The sequence below is a fragment of the Prunus avium genome, chromosome 2 (assembly GCF_965620075.1).
Source record: "Prunus avium chromosome 2, drPruAviu1.hap1.1, whole genome shotgun sequence".
Classification (NCBI taxonomy): domain Eukaryota; kingdom Viridiplantae; phylum Streptophyta; class Magnoliopsida; order Rosales; family Rosaceae; genus Prunus; species Prunus avium.
Window position 1 is genome coordinate 42449348 of NC_142285.1, and position 20781 is coordinate 42470128.

The 20781-nt window shown below is 38.6% G+C and overlaps 4 protein-coding genes across 4 annotated transcripts; 1 reads left to right on the forward strand and 3 right to left on the reverse strand.

Annotated features, from left to right (window-relative positions):
• Positions 1 to 595: 595 nt before the first annotated feature.
• Positions 596 to 2053, reverse strand: LOC110767712 (CEN-like protein 1). The gene is made up of 4 exons (XM_021971342.2): positions 1658 to 2053; positions 1446 to 1507; positions 1323 to 1363; positions 596 to 1211 (listed from the first exon to the last, which is right to left on the reverse strand). The coding sequence occupies exons 1-4, from the start codon at positions 1856 to 1858 to the stop codon at positions 991 to 993; spliced, it is 525 nt and encodes a 174-aa protein (XP_021827034.1). The 5' UTR covers positions 1859 to 2053; the 3' UTR covers positions 596 to 990.
• A 7521-nt stretch (positions 2054 to 9574) lies between these two features.
• On the forward strand, positions 9575 to 13540 carry EMS1 (Leucine-rich repeat transmembrane protein kinase). Its single transcript, XM_021971363.2, has one exon. The coding sequence runs from the start codon at positions 9771 to 9773 to the stop codon at positions 13380 to 13382; it is 3612 nt and encodes a 1203-aa protein (XP_021827055.2). The 5' UTR covers positions 9575 to 9770; the 3' UTR covers positions 13383 to 13540.
• Positions 13541 to 14295: 755 nt separating this feature from the next.
• On the reverse strand, positions 14296 to 15745 carry HSFB2A (heat shock transcription factor B2A). Its single transcript, XM_021971288.2, has 2 exons — positions 15241 to 15745; positions 14296 to 15148 (listed from the first exon to the last, which is right to left on the reverse strand). Exons 1-2 carry the CDS (start codon positions 15493 to 15495, stop codon positions 14492 to 14494), a joined length of 912 nt encoding a protein of 303 aa, XP_021826980.2. The 5' UTR covers positions 15496 to 15745; the 3' UTR covers positions 14296 to 14491.
• Positions 15746 to 18766: 3021 nt separating this feature from the next.
• LOC110767679 (transmembrane protein 161AB protein) lies at positions 18767 to 20485 on the reverse strand. Its single transcript, XM_021971289.2, has one exon. The coding sequence runs from the start codon at positions 20352 to 20354 to the stop codon at positions 18990 to 18992; it is 1365 nt and encodes a 454-aa protein (XP_021826981.1). The 5' UTR covers positions 20355 to 20485; the 3' UTR covers positions 18767 to 18989.
• Between the last annotated feature and the right edge of the window lie 296 nt (positions 20486 to 20781).

A 20781-nucleotide genomic window follows, 5' to 3' on the forward strand; every position in this document is an offset into this window, starting at 1 on the left:
TTTCGGTTGATTGTCATTCGTTTCCCTGGCTGAGACTTTAAGCTCTTCTCTTCGTAGTCGTAATTTTCTGTAGTGCTTTCCTGTATGTTCAAGATCCCATGCCATACCTACAAATTACATCCACCTTGTCTGTCTTATTCTATCCCAGCAATTCCTTTCCTACAATTAAGGTTTAAGGTTTCCTGGGATGAACATGCACAGTGTTGTAGTTGAAAATGCTAGGAAACTTGTCCAGCTAGTCTATCTGCTTTTACTCTTAAAAAATTTGTTGCGCCAGTATGAGCGTGGTATCCAAATAAATAAAACCAGTTACATTGTTTTTATTTCTTTTGATAAAAATTTAAGACTGATTGACTTTTAATCTAATAATATTTCTCTTCTTAATTTTAAAAGAAAAAAGTTGGAATACTTCATCGCTTCCCCCATTTTATTCTTTCAAATCTTGACCCTATTTATTCCATTTCTCGGAAGGATCTAGGATGAAAAATATGATAATCTGTCTTGTGTGTCTGGCTTCGAAATGGCACGACAACAATGCAAATTGCATTAGTATGATCGTGGAGGTACATGTTTTTCAACACTCAAATGAAAAGGAAAAAGAAAAAAGCAAATGAGAATAAGAATAATAATAACAATAATAGCGGTGGATCAGCCCCCATCACATTAAAAGACAATTGCGTACGTAACTTTTGAATATAGCACAGAGTGACACGTAGCTATGATTGCTACATGAATCGTATCACCAAAACACCAATCAGCAGAGCAGAAATTAAAAAGTTGACTTATGGGACCAACACAACACAACACTGTCCCTAAACCTAAGTACAACAACATAAAACAGTGACCGTACGATCATAGAAATACAACAGCTTTCTCCTTCCCTCCCTCCCTCCAGGCTTCATGGAAGATCAGGAGATCAATCTCCATGGCATTCATTAATCTAATTTTATTACTGGTTTATTTGGTATTAGTTAACTAATTAACAATTGATCATCTTCTTCTAGCTGCAGTTTCTCTTTGTGCGTTGAAGTAGACAGCGGCCACGGGCAGGCCAAGACCATTCTCTTGTGAAAATGTCCTTGTGTTGAAATTGTCCCTGCAAGCTGGACCTCTCACTGTTTCTCTTCCCCTCATCTGTTTGAACAACAGGAACACGTATCTGTGGATACCCACAACCGGCCTTGGACTTTCATACTCCATATTTTCCCTTCCTGTTAATTATTTCCACATATAATTAAACCAAATTAGTTTATATATTAGGAAACAGATGTTAATACGCAACCCTATTTCTTGTCCTATATCACATTGTCTATTAAACTTACCAAAGGATGCATCAGTTGTACCAGGAATGTCTGTGACCATCCTGAAACATAAATGCATACTTTACTGCTAGTTGAATTGAAACAAAATCTAAACTATGAATTTACTAAAATTAATGCACAAACCAATGGAGATGTTCTCTCAAGTAAGGATCACTGGGGCTTGGAAAATCTGGGTCCGTCATTATCTTCACAAGTTGACAACCAAAGTCAAAAATTAATAGTCACTTAATAAAACGATAGCACGCACAAGAGCTTATTTGAGGGATCACTTCAATTGAAAATTTCTGTTTTTGTGTATATATATATATATATAAATTGGTGAAGCTGAAACTTACTAAGGTATAAGCAGCCCTCATGTCTTCACCACCGATCTCAACGCGAGGTTTAGCAGAAATGACAGAAGGCATGAGCTCATGTCCATTGGCAACTTGTCTGTTGGGATTGTAAACTACTTTCATTTTCACAATTGGGGTGAAGCTGTCCACAACCTCTCCTATCACTCTACCAAGAGTCAATGGGTCCACCATCCTTGACATACTACGTACAATTAAGTAGAAGATGGAGTCAAAGAAAGAGAGTAGAAGGATGAATGTTTTGTGCTACTAGCTAAGTGTTGGTTGGATCTTGGTGCAATATAATTTGAAAGTGAGATCAATATGTTGGGTTATATATAGGCACAACCAGAGGCCTAGGAAGCTTCAGCTTGGCTTACAATTTAATTAAGTAAGAGATTGCGGGTCGTCTATTTGGGGAAAGAACATGTGTAAGAAGAACCCACTACAGAGATGAGTTTACTTTAAATTGATGAGTTGTGATGCTAAGAGAAGAGATCCCCTTAAAAGAATAAAGTTGTTTATTTAATTGCAGAATCTAATGTCATTGCCTTATTGGGTAAATGAGAATGAAGAATATAAACCTTTTTCCTACTTAATAACAATATCTTGGACAAATGGGAATTCAGCTTTTAAAGTGCTAAGTAATTCTCTGCATGCACATGCTTTCTAACATTAGACGGGGGAAAAATATTATCTTAACAACAAGCTCGGAAAAAGTGTTTTAATTTAATGTAATGGAGACACACAACGTTATGTCCTAGATGACCAACACAAAAAATATGAAGAAATTTGGATAGCAGGAGCTAGGGTTTAGATTTTATTATTAGTTGGGGTTCAATAGCTTTCAAATTTTTGAATGATACAATTATAAAATAAAATGATGGAATTTGGGTTAGGGTTCGAGGGAGAAATATCGAAGATAACATGTTATTGTTGATTGCGGCATACAGCTGCAAATAGAAAAAGTACCTCTCTAGAAGGAGAAAGACTTCCATATGAAATGGGATAGCACTATTTTGCTATATTCGGCCAATAATGCTATGGCACGCATGATAACACTTCCTTGTTGTATACAAACATGATGAGTAGCTTGGGATCAAGGTTAATGCAACCAGCAACTAGGAAACATGTTCATTGGTACATACATGCATTTCTTTTCCCCCACAAAGAATATACTTTTATATACATAGATACATACATAAATTGAATTGAGTCACAAAGCCTGAATTTGCAACTAAAATAAGCAGGCTGCTATTCTGTGAATATATATATATATATATCAACATGGAAAGAAAAGACAAGAAACAGAAGCAGCTACATGATTTAAGAATCTGCGGCAAGCAAGCAACGGTATGGAAGGAAAGGCCAGGTCTCCTGCAACATGCATATTGCCACTTCATCCTCATCTCGAATAGTCGAATAGTCGAATAGTTTGAGTGAGTTGCTCGGCAGATATTAAGAGTCCCTTTCTAAGACTTATTATTAGACCTATATATAAAATTAATAATACAACAAATATTATTGGAGAAGAGAAGAGAGAGCACGATTCAATTACTATTTACTATAGATGTGGCTGCTGCCTGCTGGCCATGAGTTTTTGAATGCCAGGTTTTAATCACAAACTACTTTATTTGAATGCCAAACAAAATGCCCCAAATACAAAAACCAAAGGAATCTTGGAAGATGCAAACCACTTTACCCCATGGATTATGATGCATGAATGGGAATTAACCTCTCCAAGCTTGACACCTCACTCATTTGTCTGATCATGAATATCATGATAGAAAGCTTTTCATTTTCTTCATTTCATAACATCGACTCCTTCTCGTCATATTCACTCTCTCACTCACTTCTCCAATGATCAGCATAAATTATGGCCAATCTCTGTGTGTTCTTTTCTTCGACATTCGACACGTTTCATAACTTTTGGGCACCCTTCACTTTCTTCTAGTCAAATAGGCCCCCAAATGTCCTTTTCTTGGATGTTAATTGAATGGTTGAGCATCTCTGACGGAAGAGGCAAAAGGGTAGGCAAACTTCATTTACCTTGTCACATCAAAATTTTCTTGCTTTAAGGTAATATTGCATACTTCAAAGTGAATGAGAGCATTTTTGCTCGCCACTTTAACCCAAGATGTGCTCTCACCACTCTTCTTAATATTTGACACGTGTCTATTAATATAATCATGATTGCATAAATATAAAGTAAAGAATTAACTATGATTATGCTAAAGGACACGTGTCAAGTGTTGAAAATGATGGTGAAGGTATACATTAGATTAAAGCGGTGAGAAAAATATTTCCCAAAGAGAATAGGTATATTGAGTCCCACATATTTTTTTATATTATAAAATGCTACATTTTTTTTGTTTTTGTTTTTTTTTGTGATGGGTGAAATGAGGTAAATATAAAATATGAAAATAAATAATATAATATTGTATTGCCTAGTTCATTCGTCTAAAGTAGTTTTTCCAAGAGGCAACTAATAGGCAACATGCCGCATCAGGCTATATAATACACTTTTGCCTATTTTGTTTGTCTATACCCTTCGGAGATGCTTAGGGAATAGCTTATTTTATTCTACTACTTCTACTCTACTATAGAGATAGAGAATATTATACAATAATAGAACAGAATGGAATCACAGCCTTTTCTTGGTGGTCATCCTTTGTTCCTTGCCTTGCAATATTTTCATTTCCTGGGTAAATTTAGACCTAATAGTATAATATGCTTAAACTAGAGTATGCTTCCCTCTTCAATTAACCCATAATTATCTCAAGTAAATTGACAGCTAGAATTGTTTGTGGGGTTGGGAAGGGGTATTGACTTAGGCCATCCCCAATGATTTAGGCTCTAAATATGGTGGATAGAGCCCCATTTAGAGCTCCGATGGAATATTACGGGATCTAAAGGTATCTTTTTCACAATGAGAGGCTCTATAAGTATTTTTTTTTACAATGTAATTTATTTTACTCATTAATTTTTGGGTTGTTAACTTATTTTCTTTTAATGTATGTTTATGTTATAAAGTCCTAATGTTTCAAATTTGTACCTAAAAAAAGGAAGCATATTTAAATCTAGAAACATAGAACAATTGAAGTATGCCCATGAAAGAAAAAAAAAATGAAAGCAAAGAGGAAAAAAAGAAGAAGAAGAAGAATGAAACAACGTAAGAAGGACCGTTGCAACAGAAAAAGTAATTTTTAATGCTTTTCAATATGTAGGGCCTGCTGGTTTTTCATGCTTTTGCAGGTTCAGTTTTTTCAAAATGTGGGGCCCGCTGGGGCTCTAAGGCTCTATTATACGAGTTCACAGATTTAGGATTATCTCGGGCTAGTTTTATGATATAAAGCCCAAAAATTCTGCCATTGGGCATGCCTTTTTGCACTTGGGCTTTATATTTAGGAGCCCCAAGGAGATAGGGCCCAATTTAAGGCCCTCATTGGGGAATGGCCTTACAAATCAGTGGTCTCAAGGTTTGAACCCCTATGATGCCTTGGTAGTATGTGAGTGAAAAACTTCCTCCTCTCGTAGTTTAGACTATTGCTTGTATTTTAAAAAAAATTATTGAAATCAAGATGCAAATATGGACTTAACCCAACAAAGCCCAATTTCAACAGGGTAAGGCTCAAATTTATTGACCATTGGATTTAAATTCTGTGGCCAAATTGGTCCATTGACATTTGGATTTTGGAGAAGTTTACATGGGCTTGACATGGTTCTTTGACCCACCAATGTATATGAGTTGGCCCAGTTACTCGTCATAATATCTTGGGCTATTTGTAGTGATTCCAAACAATCAAAGGCACAAAGAGCCCAAGTGAAGGCCTGTGAGGTATGTTGTTTCGATGGAAGGTCTTGTTTGAGGCTCAAGAACAATGGTCCAACAAAGTGTGTGATCATCCAAAACACAGAGAGGGAGAGGGAGAGAGAGAAATCAAGGCCTATTGTCATCAATGTATAACCCACGCCACACAGAGCAGAATAGAGCAGATCAGAGCAGAGCAGAGCAGTGCATAGAAAAAGAGGGAATCTATATATGGCAATGGTTATCTTCTTCTCTCACAGTCGTCACCCACAGAGACATATACGTATGAGTTTTGATTATTTGAGTTTAGGCACTGGCACTCGGAAGCTTTGCACTTAAAATGAGGCCCCGATGCCAAATTGCAATGCTTGCAGTCAGTGATGAGTAAATTTTGATCCACTCACTTGCTTTTGTCACGCAAAGTCACTTCACAAATCTTTCTCAGTCTTCAATTTTTGGAATTCCTTCACAGATTCCAACACCACACCATCATAAAAAGCTTTCCATATTCAATCGCAGACTCTTAAATTTTTCCCATAAATCTTCTCTTAAATTGTTTCCATATTATTATGTTATGTATCATGTATGCATAAACACTGAACAACATGTGCCCCCCCGCCAGAGATCCCATCCCAAAACTTGCCTTCACTATTCATCTGTGATGCAGTTATTAATGCCTTGTTTACTTTGTTAGGAAGCCTATCTGTTTATGTCTATCTATAACTGCAGGAACAGGAAATGTTTCAAATTTTCATGGAGCTCATGCAGTGTGCCTCTCTCAGCTGCTAATATTTAATTACTGTTGTTTGCTGTTTACACAGTTACTCTACTCAGCAAAAAGTTTAAAGGACGTACCAAAACAAAAACAAAAAAGTTTAAATGTCAAAGAAAAATCAAAACCTTGCGTAGCTTACAAATTTTGAAACAGAACAAGTCTTGTGTGTTGTGTTGGGAAATTTTGTTTTGAAATTTTATGGTTCTGAAGAGAAGAGAAGAGAAGAGAAGAGCATAAAAATGTAAATGTTTGATGCTTTTGGTACAAAAGATCTGTTTGCCATGTGATATATGCAATGAACATGATCTTTGAAGTTTTTTGCCTCTCAAACACGGGCTGACACAAACAAAACCATACAGTTGGTTCAATTATTTTCATGAAGAAAAAAAATGCTTCAATAAGACAAGGCAGATGTACCTCCCTCTGGGCCTCTATCTATATCTTATTATCTAGTGTGTAAAAGCTTTCTGCCAATATCAGCTTTTCTGAGAGGACAAAAGACAAATGTTATCAGCATTCTTTCGTAATATTTCACATATCCATATAATGATATAATACAAGAAGCAGTGGAGTGGACTTGCAAATTATTAAGGTTTATATTATTATTACAATATTTGACATTAAAATGTTGAGAGTTTATATGATAAAGAAAAATTATAGATGAAATGAAATGGTGTCAATCAGGATTCAGGGCAAGGCTGCATCAAAACAGAGGAAAATTCCTGTTTTTAGTTTTTGCTTCCTATCAAGGGACAGCTCAGCCCCCACTATATCCTTTCCTTACTCTCATGTCTCATCATATATCACTATCCCAAGTGCAAATAAACTGCCATGTTTTATAAAGTAATCAGAAAAATTCGAAGATTGTATATAATATAGGCTTTTTATCACAGAACGCTAAACTATTAGATTGCATCCTTAAAGTTTTTTTGTATCACTCATGGTCCCTAACGTTAATATAGGTGCTCTTAAATAGTCCCTCCGTCAAAAAAACTGTTAAATTCAAGGATATAATTGTAAAATCAATTTAAAATTATAAAAAATATATATAAATTTCTCTCTCCCCTCTTTCTTTTCTATTTCCTTTCCTTCTCTCTTCTCTCTCTTTCTTCCTCTCCCCAAGTTCAGTCTTCTCTCTCCTCTTTCTTTCATCAACTATCAAAGTTGAAAGTTGAAAAGACTCTCACATGCCTTTAAATATATATATATATATTTTGCTGTATTTATATAAGAGAGAGGAGGCATTTCATTCGAAACTCTGCATCCAATTATTAAAATAAAATATTCAAGAATCTCAAGAATCTCTCCCTCCCTACCAGAAGAAGAAGAAGAATTAATTAATTTCAGAGATAAGAATTTGTTCAAGAAGAATTAATGGTTGAATGCAGTGACCAGAACATTAAGAACCCAAAACCAGAAGAAGAAGAAGAAGAAGAAGAAGAAGAATACGCAGCGGTGGTTGGCAAACACTTGTCCATGCTCTGCCTTGACAACAACAGCAGCTTCAAATCTCCCAATTCCAGTCCCAAGCCCAGGAGAACATTGAAAAGGCGATCCCCGTCCCAATCCCCACCAATATCCCAACCCAACCCCAAGAAAGAGAAGCTTGATCTCCCTCCTAATCCTCTTCTTCGCCGCTGTAGTTCTGAACTCGGGGAGAGGAAGAAAGAAGAAAAGAGAGAGAGAGAAGGAAAGAAAATAAAAAAGAAAGAGGGGAGAGAGAAATTTATATATATATTTTTTATAATATTTTGAATTGATTTTACGATTATATCCTTGAATTTAATAGTTTTTTTGACAGAGGGACTATTTAAGAGCACCTATATTAACGTTAGGGACCATAAGTGATACAAAAAAACTTTAAGGATGCAATCTAATAGTTTAGCAAACGTGAGGGACGTTTTGTGATAAAAAGCCTATAATATATATCACAATGACCAAAATAACCATAATCCCATGTCCTCAACTATGCAGATGAATTGCAGAGCTGATATTAAATTTGAATGCCCCCAAAGTCCCCCACTCTCTACTCACGAGGGCTTTTTTGTCAGTTCACTTAAGATTCCAGTACCAATTGTGTTATATTATAGTGTTTTGTTGTTTTTCGAGTATAATCGATAGTTTAAACTTAATATTTTGTTAAGCGGTAGTATAAACATGTATTTTGAAAATTAGATAATTCTTGTTCAATTGCAAACCCAAAATGGAGAGTGATATAAATGTTCAACTTGTATCACTTGGTGTTTTCCAATGTAATTTTCTTGTTGAATTTGCTGTGCTTTCCAATATTGGCATTGAGAAAACTTATTTATTGCTGTTGGTTGGTTGGATTCAAAAAAGAGGTTTTTGTTTTCGCGAAGCATACAGATTATTTTTCAATAACCATACAAAAAAGTAGATGGGGTCACATTTTATCCACTGTAACTTCTACTTTCATCCTCAGCTTTCTGGCGTTGGGCAGCAACCAAAGCACCTTTCTTTGTCATTTTGTAAGAAGCTTCACACGACTCACGTTTCCAACCTCACTCCTCTATTTCAGTTATTTATACTTTTAACCCAAATCCTGTGGACCCCCATACTGTAAGTAAGCATATCAAAGGTACAAGTATTTGTGAATTTGCCCCTATCAATTCAATTGGATGAACAAATATAAAGATATTTCTTCCACGCTTTCACACTTTCACAAAGATATAGAGTAGCATCATAAGAAATAACCCCAATCCAATTTAAAATTCAATTTTTTTTTAATACAAGCGACTTTGAGTTGAGGAGAGAGGCTTCGAACACAAGACTTGGAGTGAAAAAGTAATTGCTAAAATTCCAAATTCTCGCAAATCACATTAAAGTAAATAAATAGCATGAAAGGAGGATAATATAATCATAGTCTAATAATGATACCACTACAAAAGGTCATACTATACTTATTCTCATAAGCAATGTAATTATATCCATACATAGTGCTAAAGCTGCAAAACCCACCAAGCCCACAGCTACAAAAACAAATCATATACATATTCAATCACAAAAAAGAATGAGAGAGAGAGAGAGAGAGAGAGAGAGAGAGGACATGCACAAGAAACAAAACCCCTAATTTCCGAAGCAGAAGAGCACACTTGAGAATTGAAAACGAAAAGAAAAAGAGACAAAAGCCGGATTCTCTGAAGTAGGGCGAAGTAGGGCGAAGTAGGGCACTAGGGTGAATTTTGGAATACGAAGAGTATTTGGGTCGAAAGTATAAATTCGAGAAAGATATATTTTTGGTCAAAATAGGGCCCTTTTTGCAAATGAAAACAGAATTGGCGTTATGAAGAGAGTACAAGTCACGTGATCTGCGTGCCGCTCTCTGACCGATTTAATAACATCTTGTTTTGATGTTTATGGGGGCTTCTTGGCAAACACTCAACTCTCTGTGGCTACTCGCTCGAATGCAGCAGCTGCAATGAGCCCTTAGTTTTCTTCTACCTTCATTTCTTTGCAACACAGCTTTGGGCCCTCTGTTTTTTCTTTTGTTCAATATCTCTCTGTGTTTCATGGCGTCGGATAAGCCTCTGTTTTTCGTACTCTTAGCCTTTCAGTGTTTCTTCCTACTCACCAATGCCATTGTTGACCATAATGAGCAGAGCCCAGAAAGAGAAGCCCTGCTTTCTTTCAAGACCGCACTTGAAAACCCTGAACTTCTCTCTTCATGGAGGCCATCCATCCCACACTGCAACTGGGTCGGCGTCTCTTGCCAACTCGGCCGAGTCACTGCACTCGCCCTCCCAACTCTGTCACTCAGAGGCACACTCCCTCCCTCGCTTTTCTCTCTCCCTAACCTCACCGTCCTTGACCTCTCCTCGAACCTCCTCCACGGCCAAATCCCACCTCAGATTTCAAAGCTTCCATCTTTAGTTTCCTTGGACATATCCAACAACTCTCTCTCTGGTACTCTTCCACCTGAAATTGGTAGCTTGAAGAATCTGACCGACCTCTACATTGGCGCTAACCATTTTTCGGGTCCATTGCCTCGTGAAATCGGTGACCTTTCACGGCTCGAGAATCTTGATTCTCCTTCATGTTCCATAACCGGTCCATTGCCTGAAGAGTTATCCAAGTTGGAATCACTGAGTAAACTTGACCTCTCATACAACCCATTGAGATGTTCCATACCGAAAGCCATCGGGAAGTTGCAGAAGTTGAGTATTCTGAATTTAGTCTTTGCTGAACTTAATGGCTCTGTCCCTGCTGAGCTGGGAAACTGTAGGAATTTGAAGACTTTGATGCTTTCCTTCAATTCGCTTTCTGGGTCGCTACCAGAGGAGCTTTCTGAGCTTCACGTTTTGACGTTTTCTGCTGAGAAGAACAATCTTTCCGGACCATTGCCTCCTTGGCTCGGAAACTGGCATCAGGTTGAATCAATTTTGCTTTCGAGCAATTCGTTTTCTGGGAAAATCCCACCTGAGATTGGGAATTGTTCTACGCTTAGGTCCCTTAGTTTGAGCAGCAACAGGTTGTCGGGTCCAATTCCAGAAGAGCTCTGTAATGCGGTCTCGCTCGTCGAGATTGATCTGGATAGTAATTTCCTCTCAGGAACGATTGAGAACACTTTTGTGAAGTGTAGGAACCTTACTCAGTTGGTTTTGGTCAATAATCAGATTGCTGGGCCAATCCCTGGTTACCTTTCAGAGCTTCCACTGATGGTGCTCGACCTTGATTCAAACAATTTCACGGGTACAATACCTACAAGTTTTTGGAACTCGGTCAATTTGATGGAATTTTCAGCTTCTAATAACCAGTTGAGGGGTTCTCTATCAAAGGCAATTGGTAGGGCAGCTGCATTGGAAAGGCTTGTTCTTAGTAACAATCAGTTGACAGGCACTATACCTAAGGAGATTGGAAATCTCAGTACCCTTTCTGTTCTTAACTTGAATTCAAATCTTCTTGAAGGAAACATTCCTGCTGAGATTGGCCGGTGCACAGGACTTACGACATTGGAACTGGGAAACAACCAACTCAGTGGCTCTATTCCGGTGGAGATTGAGGACTTGGCTCAATTGCAATGCCTGGTACTTTCTCATAATAAGCTGTCTGGATCAATTCCTTCAAAGCCATCCTCGTATTTTCGGCAAGTTACTATCCCTGATTTGAGCTTTGTTCAACATGTTGGAGTGCTTGATTTGTCCTACAATATACTGTCTGGCACAATACCTGAAGATTTGGGTAACTGTGTTGTTCTGGTGGATCTATTGATCAGCAACAACATGCTGTCTGGGGGAATTCCAAAATCCCTCTCGCGCTTAACAAATCTTACAACCTTGGATTTGTCCGGCAACATGCTCAGTGGTTCCATTCCTCCAGAATTTGGTGAATCCCCCAAGCTTCAAGGCTTGTATCTTGGAAATAACCAGCTAACAAACACCATGCCTAGAAGCTTAGGTCGTTTGGGAAGTTTGGTAAAGCTTAATCTGACTGGCAATAAGTTATCTGGTGCTGTACCTATAAGCTTTGGGAACTTGAAAGGGCTAACCCACTTAGATTTAAGCTGTAACAAGCTGGATGGGGAGCTCCCTTCATCTCTTTCAAGCATGCAGAATCTTGTGGGGTTGTATGTTCAGCAGAACAGGCTTTCTGGTCGTGTTGATGAGCTCTTCTCAAATTCCATGGCTTGGAGGATTGAAAATATGAACTTGAGCAATAATTTCTTTAATGGGGAGCTGCCCCTTTCTTTGGGAAATCTGTCATACTTGACATATTTAGATCTTCATTCAAATTTGTTTAGAGGAGAGATTCCTCCAGACCTGGGGAATCTGATGCAACTGGAGTATTTCGATGTTTCAAGTAACAAGCTCTCTGGGCAGATTCCAGAGAAAGTATGCAGCCTCAACAATCTGTTTTACTTGAACTTTGCAGAGAATAGGTTGGAAGGGCCGATTCCCAAGACTGGTATTTGCCAGAATCTGTCGAAAATATCACTTGCTGGTAATAAAAGGTTGTGTGGGAGAATCATGAATGTGGATTGCCAAGTCAAAACTTTTGATAAGTCAGCTTTGTTGAATGCTGGGGGAGTTGCAGCTATTGTAGTTGGAAGTGCTCTGATAATTGTTGTCGTAGCTTTAGCTTTAATAAGATGGGTTACCAGAAGCAGTCGTCATGATCCTGAAGAAACTGAGGAAAGCAAGTTAAGCAGTTTCTTAGATCATAATCTCTATTTCCTCAGTAGCAGCAGATCAAAGGAACCTCTGAGCATCAATGTGGCCATGTTTCAGCAGCCACTTCTGAAGTTAACTTTAGTTGATATACTTGAAGCCACCAACAATTTCTGCAAGACAAACATAATTGGAGATGGAGGCTTTGGAACTGTGTACAAGGCCACTCTGTCCAATGGGAAAACAGTTGCAGTTAAGAAGCTAAGCGAGTATAAAACCCAGGGACATCGAGAATTCATTGCTGAAATGGAAACCTTGGGTAAGGTAAACCACCAAAATCTCGTTCCATTGCTTGGGTACTGCTCTCTTGGTGAGGAGAAGCTCCTTGTTTATGAGTATATGGTTAATGGGAGCCTAGACATTTGGCTGAGGAATCGAACTGGAGAACTTGAAGTCCTGGATTGGGACAGACGTTTTAAAATTGCTTTGGGTGCAGCCCGTGGCCTGGCATTTCTTCATCATGGTTTTATTCCCCACATCATTCACAGGGATATTAAAGCCAGCAACATCTTGCTCAATGAAGACTTTGAGCCAAAGGTTGCAGACTTTGGACTTGCAAGATTGATCAGTGCTTGTGAGACTCACATTTCAACTGACATTGCAGGAACATTTGGCTACATCCCACCAGAGTATGGACAAAGTGGGAGATCTACCACAAAGGGAGATGTCTATAGCTTTGGTGTAATAATGCTTGAATTGGTGACAGGGAAGGAGCCCACTGGACCTGACTTCAAAGAGATGGAAGGCGGGAACTTGGTCGGTTGGGTTGTTCAAAAGATGAAAAAAGGGCAAGCTGCCGATGTTCTTGATCCAATCGTACTCAATGCGGATTCGAAGAAAGAGATGCTTCAAGTGCTGGACATTGCCCGTGTTTGCCTTTCTGATAACCCTGCCAGCAGGCCAACCATGCTTCAAGTGTTTAGTTCCCTGAAGGGATCAAAGACGTGTAAAATGTAGACTTGCCTATGTGGTGTTGAGTGTAATAGGTTTGTTGTTGTTGTTGTTATGACAACAATGATGGTGATGTAAAGTAGTTAGCAAGTAGTAGGACTTCTAAGTTGTAATGCTAATGCTATATTAGTCTGCTAACCTAATCACAAGCCAGAATTTCAATACTCCTGCTCCTGGTTCCTACTTTACCGTTTCATTTCTTCTTTCACATTAAGCTCATAAAGGTTATCAGAGTAGTATTCATAGTAACAACACAAGGTATATGTTGTTATCTGCAAATTCTTTTCATGCAAAGCAAAATTGAAGTTTGAACAGCTTCAAGTCCATCTCAGCCTCACCCCCCCAATTTCGAGAAGGAATTTCTAGAGGCACTAACTTTGGGCACCAACTTACTCACCAACTCTCTAATAGAGCGTGGGACCCGTTGTATTGGCGGGCTCCACCTCTATTAGAGAGTTGGTGAGCAAGTTGGTGCCCAAAGTTGGTGCCTCTAGCACCACCCTTTGGAGAAACACTTAAAAATTCATAAGGTCAGGATGAAAATGGTAAAGCAGTCAAAGAGGGGCAGCTCTCTTATCTGTGGAATTTAGGGACGGCAAGCAAAACAAAAAAGAGCGCAAAACACTTTTCCAAGAGGACAGCCGCAAAAATGCTCTTTTAAAACAAAGACTTTGGAAACGAATAACTAGCCGTCCTAAGAAGATACCATGAACCTATGATCAAACCTAGTCTTACTGGAAATTAACTAATTGCCCACACAATTAGCAACAACAAAAGCACGTTCCTTAAATTCCCCATTTCACCTTCTTTTTTTGTCTTTTATCTTTTTTGGGTCTGATAATTGACTATTCCCTTGCTTGATGGCGAAGTGGGAAATATTTGATCAGATTACATGCGCTTTATTATGCAAAGCACCATATGCAATAGCAAAAGAAACCATTAAAAATAAGTCTAGAAAGTCTAAGAAATTTCTTCAAATGGGTCCCTAAAGGTTGACGACGCACGTGAACCCATTTTTAACACGTGCCTCAATCCTTGTAAGTAACGGGGTTTCAACTTTCACCCCACCCAGTTTCAACTTACTCCTTCTAATATCTAAACTAACTAATCAATAATCAATTACACACCCTCTGATTAGCCATGTGGCGCTGATTCAGCCACGGCGTTTCGTGACGATCCACATCTAACGGCTCTGATTTAACGTCGCCACCACCACTCGGTTGCTGCAGTCGTAACCCGGTCTCATCCTCCTCTACACCGTCGCCGACGGTCTCTCTTGCTCGCTTGGCTCCAATCGCCACACCAAAAAGCTTCGGGCTCGCCTCCTCTTCTTCCTTCTCGCCGTCGCCGGAGAACCGCTTCCCAGGCATCAAATCCAGCGGTTTCACGTCCGGGAAACCGCTTTCCGATTGTGCGCACGCGTAATTCGAGACCATGCTGAAGATGTTGTTGCAGAGAGACTTGACTTCCGCCAGTTCCTTGGTGAGCTGCATGTTCTCCTTTCTCAGCTTTTCGTTCTCGTCTATGAGCTCGGACGGAGCCCTGATCGGCGACGAGCTCGACGAAATCACCTGCTCCTCGCCGGAGTTTGACGGAGATATCATAGGTTTCGCATTCGGAACCGCCGCTGCCGTCGCCATCGGCGAAACGACCACCGACGGCGCCGGAGGCATGATTCTTCGGCGCTGTATCTCGCAGAGAAGCCGCTTTTCGCCTCTTCGAAAGCAATCGTTCGAGAATTCCCAACGGTCTGGTATAACCTTTCTAAATCCCTAAAGATCCAAAAATAATCAAATAAATAACAGAAACATTATTATTTTTATAAATTCAATCGGAAATTGAAGAAGAGAAATAGAGGACTTACGTAGGTGTTGAGCTGCCTGACGAAGCTAGAGAAGTTGTTGTGCTTGAAATACTTGGGGAGCAAATCTCTGGCGAAGACGGTGGGGTTCCACACGACAAAGCTAGATCCGTCGTCGTTCCAGGAGATGACGTCGTCGATTGAGGGATCATCGACCAGCTGATACGTCTTGGTCAGAAATGGTGTCGGTAAAGCTCTCTGGGATGACTCGCTGGATGTGGATTCGCCGCCGTTCGGCTCCACCGACGTCGGAGCCATATCGAAAGTCACGCCTCTACCAAACTAATTAAAACAGAATCTAATTAACTATAAAAAGATGAAAAATAGAATCGAAATCAAAATTTTAGAATATGAGAGATGAAGGCTTTGGAGACGATGGAGCAAAACAGAGAGAGAGAGAGAGAGTTTGGAGGAATGAAGGTGAGGGTCGGTTTCGTAGTTCTAGAAGGTTCTTTGAGGAATTCAAAGGATTTATACGATCGATCGTATTCGTATGGGAGAGAGAGTGTGTGAAAAAACAGAGGAAAACACACGAAACTCTTTATAATTTTCGAGAAACTTCCGGAGTCAGATTTTCTCGGTTGTGTATACGTGGCAACATATAAGAGGCCGGTGGTATTGCAAGTTCATGTATGTATTCAAGGCACCAGTTATATTTTAATTTTAATTCCTTTCACAAAAAGGATATTCTAATGAGTTTGAGGTTTCACCCTCAAATTAGTTAGTGTGTTTTGAACTCATATAGAAATTGTAAATTACTTTCATTTATGAGTTTTAATCAGTGAATATGGTGTTTTGAACTCCGGCAGGAGAGAACATAGATAGACATTATTAGCGAAGTGCCCTAAAATAAGTAGCTTTGCAGATGGAGACGTGGGTTCGATCAGTTGCCGAGGCAGTTAATTCCTCTTTTGTATTCAAATTCAATTGCCACTTCCCGTAAAGATTAATTTAGAGTAATTTAGACTATTATTTGTACTTTAATGAGTTTGAGGTTTCACTCTCAAATTAATTAGTATTTTTTAAACTCCTATAGAAATTGTAAATTACTTTCATTTATGAGTTTTAAATGGTGTTTTGAACTCAGGTGGGAGAAGACACAGATAGATATTACTAGTGAAGTGGCCTAAAATAACTAGCTTTGCAGATGAAGTGGGTTCAACCAGTTGCCACGACAGTTAATCCCCTTTTAGTATCCAAGTTCAAATGTCATATCTCGTAAAGATTAATTTATAGTGTGTTTACTAATCAGGAATTGAATTTCACCTATGGAGTAATCCTTCGTTTACTTCACATCAAAGAATTGAAAAGTAAGTTGGGCTCATGCAAAATCATGAATTCATTCTTGAGTGGAAGGTGATATTCTAATTCGTGAAGAACTAACCCATTATGAATTCATCTTTTTTACCCATTATATCCTTACACAATTTTAAAAATTCCAAATTTATCATCTACCTTAACCTAACAACGAGGATATTTTAGTAATTATTACCACTTTTACCCCAATTTCATATGATTTAGTAAACAACTTTAATAGAAATCCAGAATCTAACTCCCATCAATCCATATAGTTTAGTAAACAACTTCAGTAGAAATCCGAAATCTAATTCTCCTCAATCAAACTCCTCCTCAATACATTTCCTCCTAATCCAATTACAGATTAATAAACATACTATTAGAGTAGTTTAGACCATCATTTATACTCTTCTAATAAAAAAATTGTAACTCTTATTATAACTAGGCTTAATTGCTACAGTGCACCTTGAAATATTGGTCAAGTCTCACTTTACCCCCTTAAAGTTAAAGTGACCCACTTTGCCCTCTTGACCGATGTTTTATGTCTCATTTTGCCCCTCAACGTCAAGTCTGTTAAAAATTCTATTAAAAAAACTGACGTGGCCCCAATAGGACCCACTATTTCACCAAACTAAGTGTTAAAAAAGTTGACATGGCACTAATAGAACCTACTTTTAAATTTTTTTTTGTTTTAAAGTATTATTTTTATTTTTAATAGTTAAATTAAGAATTTTAAAAGACAATTTTTAATTTTTTTTTCTTCACACATGGCACTTAGTTTAGCCAAATAGTGGATCCCATTGGTGCCACATCAACTTTTTTAACGGAATTTTTAACAGACTTGACGGTGAGAGGCAAAGTGAGACATAAAATATCGGTCAAGGGGGCAAAGTGGGTCACTTTAATTTTAAGAGGATAAAATGAAAATTGACCAAAATTTCAGAGGGCAGTGTAGCACTTAAGCCTTACAACTACTCTAAAAAAATGTATTGAATTACTAGTTAGCAAAAGGTCAAAGATGCGGACAGTGTCGTCACATGGTCTGGTTTCATTCTCACGCGTGGGGGCAAAAACCAAGGAAAAAAATACATAAAAGCGGGTAAAGAAGCAAACAAGATTGACGTTGGCATTAAAGTAGCGTAAAATACTCTCTATCTATTTAGTCCAATCTCGCTAATAATTGATGCCACACCCACACCCACACCTATAAGATAAATTATAATTTACTGTGGAACACATCCTGCATAAGACAGAAACAAAGTTTACTGTTTACCGACTACGACATAGGATTGGTGTATGCATGCGCATGTGATGGAAGAGGCCAATAAACATCTTGTGTAAATTTGACAATTGTTTTGCACCGTTCAAGTATAAGTAAATAAGGTTAGCTGCCTGGTTTTATTGACGCTGTTGCTTTGAACAATTTTACCTTTTGCTATGTATGTATGACCATGAACTTCCAAGTCGGTTTCAAAATGGAAAAGACAACATAGTCCAATTTCAGCACGACTAGTAAGTCAGTAAACTTAATACAACCAACTATGGTGCAAAATCCAACATAAACTGAGAGCATTCTTGTAAAGACATAACCTCAAGAACTCAACTCGTGGAAGTTAAAACACTTGGTCAACTACAAAGACGGTTCTTAAAAATTGGACATTTCCATTTTAACCCCATTCAGCATGAGGATCATCACATGATTCAAGTAAATATAGACTGTTCCTAGAGCAAATCTATCCAATGAGAGTGCAAGACCTATTTTGGGAACCAAAAAAGTTGACATTTAGGCAAACTTCCAAAAGAAAAACCATAAAATCTATGTACTTACAGCTACAATATACTTCCAAGATGTATAATAGCAACCACCCTTTCTTAACAAAATTCTTAAAATATGGTTCTCTCTAATAATCAGTACAAGCCTAACATGTTTCATAGGATTCTTCACAAACATACCCTCAAAAAACCAAATCATCAAATACACGAAAGAAATTTAAAGGCAGAGCAAACAAGAAGGAACTAAAGAGAGAGAAATATAAAGGTCAAATTTCCTTAATGTCCCTTCTATTTTGCCAAGTTTCATGTAAATTGCAGTGGAGTCCCAGTTATATGCGGAAATAGAATTTAATCTGTCAGGAGCTATGACTTTGGTAGAAGAGAATACAGTCATAGAACTCTAACATGAATTCCTTTTTTGCTCCTGATATGTTAGATGCAAATTGAACTACTGCATACATTCTATGAGTGTGAAATTTATATAACAACAAAATAAACAGAGGAGGTGAAGGATATACCCGATCATGCTTTCGATTCTCTCTTCCCCCTTCCCCCGGGATGCAGAATTGCACAGGTTAAGTAATGAAAATTCCGTTACACGCACAACAACACTCTCACTCAAAATTCGTCAAAGGTCCAACTCAAGGATCAATCTTGAAAGTTGAGACAACAAATCAAAGTCATCAAGACATATACAAAACACAGCGACGATATAGAAGAATGGTTGCTGAACTATAAATCGCCCAAACAAACATAACCCACCAAGCCATAAAGAGAGCCACTTCTTTCACAAAGGCAGAGCAAGGCGCTAGACTACAAATGTATTTGTAATTTTCCGAAGAGATACCATCAATCTGAGATAGTCCAAGAAAAAGGAGTAACACAATTGGTGGTGCAAGAAACTGCACAACTACAAGGCATAAGTAGTGATTGTGCAAAAACACCTTAGCCCTACTGAAATCCAAGTCTGGAACCCTGCTAGCATGCAATCTTTGGTACCAAGATAACAGTGCCTCATTCAAATACATTTGTATGTTGGGGCGTAGAGCAACAATTTGCAGAAAACTCGAAAGCAGTAAGCAGCAAAGCCTAAAATTAGCAAAATCTGAAGGCGAAAATCCAACATTGCCAATCAACATCTCAGCATTTCCAACTTTTCCATTTATGTTCTTGTTCACGAGCATTCCAGCAAATGGATTAATCCACAAAAGAACTGTGAATACAATCATCATATAATTTGCATACAGAACCACTCTACCAAACCAATCACATGATAGCATTACCAAATCAGACCTAATCTGATCAGTTCCAAGCCAAAAGCACCTCGCACTCTTCACTGCGGGCATAAACAAGAAACCCGAAAAGCATCCCATTAAAACAGCAACAAAGATCCTCCCAGACCCATCAATTGAGTCAAAATTGAAATCTAAAACCGAAGGACTAAATGTGAAGCAAACCATATATCCTAAAACCAACCCCACAACGCCGCAAAGCACACTCAGTTGCTTCTCTGACCGCCGCGACGCAGATTTCTCATACGAAACTTTGCCAAGCAACATTAACAACTTAGAAATACCCGCAAAGCCTAACAGAACCGGAACAAACATCCCATTAACCAAAAACCCAGAATTGTTTGATTCGCTATTCAAGTACAATAATTGAAGCAAAAGACAAGATAGAGATACAAATGAGAAAGTGAAAGCATTGCAATACTCATTGAAATAGAGCCTGGTTTGAAGATGGGCCTCGTCGAGCTTTAGGCGAAAGATCTGAGCATTGTTTTCATCGAACTCGGGCTTGTCCTTTGACTTGGACCTCTTCCTGAGCTCGGAATTGGATTTTGAAGGTAACCCAGAAGCCGAATCGGAGGCATCGGGCCTCCGAATGGCAGCTCGGACTCCACTTTGGACGTTGTCAGGGTGGATGTAGGTGTGGAGGCCACGGAGGAAGAAGATGGGGATTTTGAGGAAGGTGAGGAGGAGTGTGAGTGTGAGAGAGAGTGAGAGTTGAAGTATAAGATTCTTGTAGGTGATGAAGAATTGGAGCATGGTTCTCTTCCCTTCTCTTAGCTTCTTCAATTCTTTTTGGGTATTTCAAAGACCAGAGAGTGTGGAGTTGTTGGGGACAGACAATGCTGTTAGAGAGACACAATGTGGGGTTTGAGATCTTAAGGTTGGCTTGGCTTCTGATAAAGGTTGTTATACTTTGCTCTTTGTGTTTTGTGGGCCTGTAGGCCTGTGGACATTTGGACCTCTGTGTATGTGGGCCTGTGAGCCTGTAGCCCTGTGGGTACTCTTTAACCCTCCATAGGCAAGTAAGCAATGGAGGTTACATATCATGCTACGATTTGAATAGTCATGGAAGATTTTTCTGGGTCAAGGATGATATATTGAAGTACAAAAATACCACACGTTGTATACGTGTGTGAAGCGAATTGATCATAGAAGTGCATCCGCCCCTCTTTGCACCCGAGTT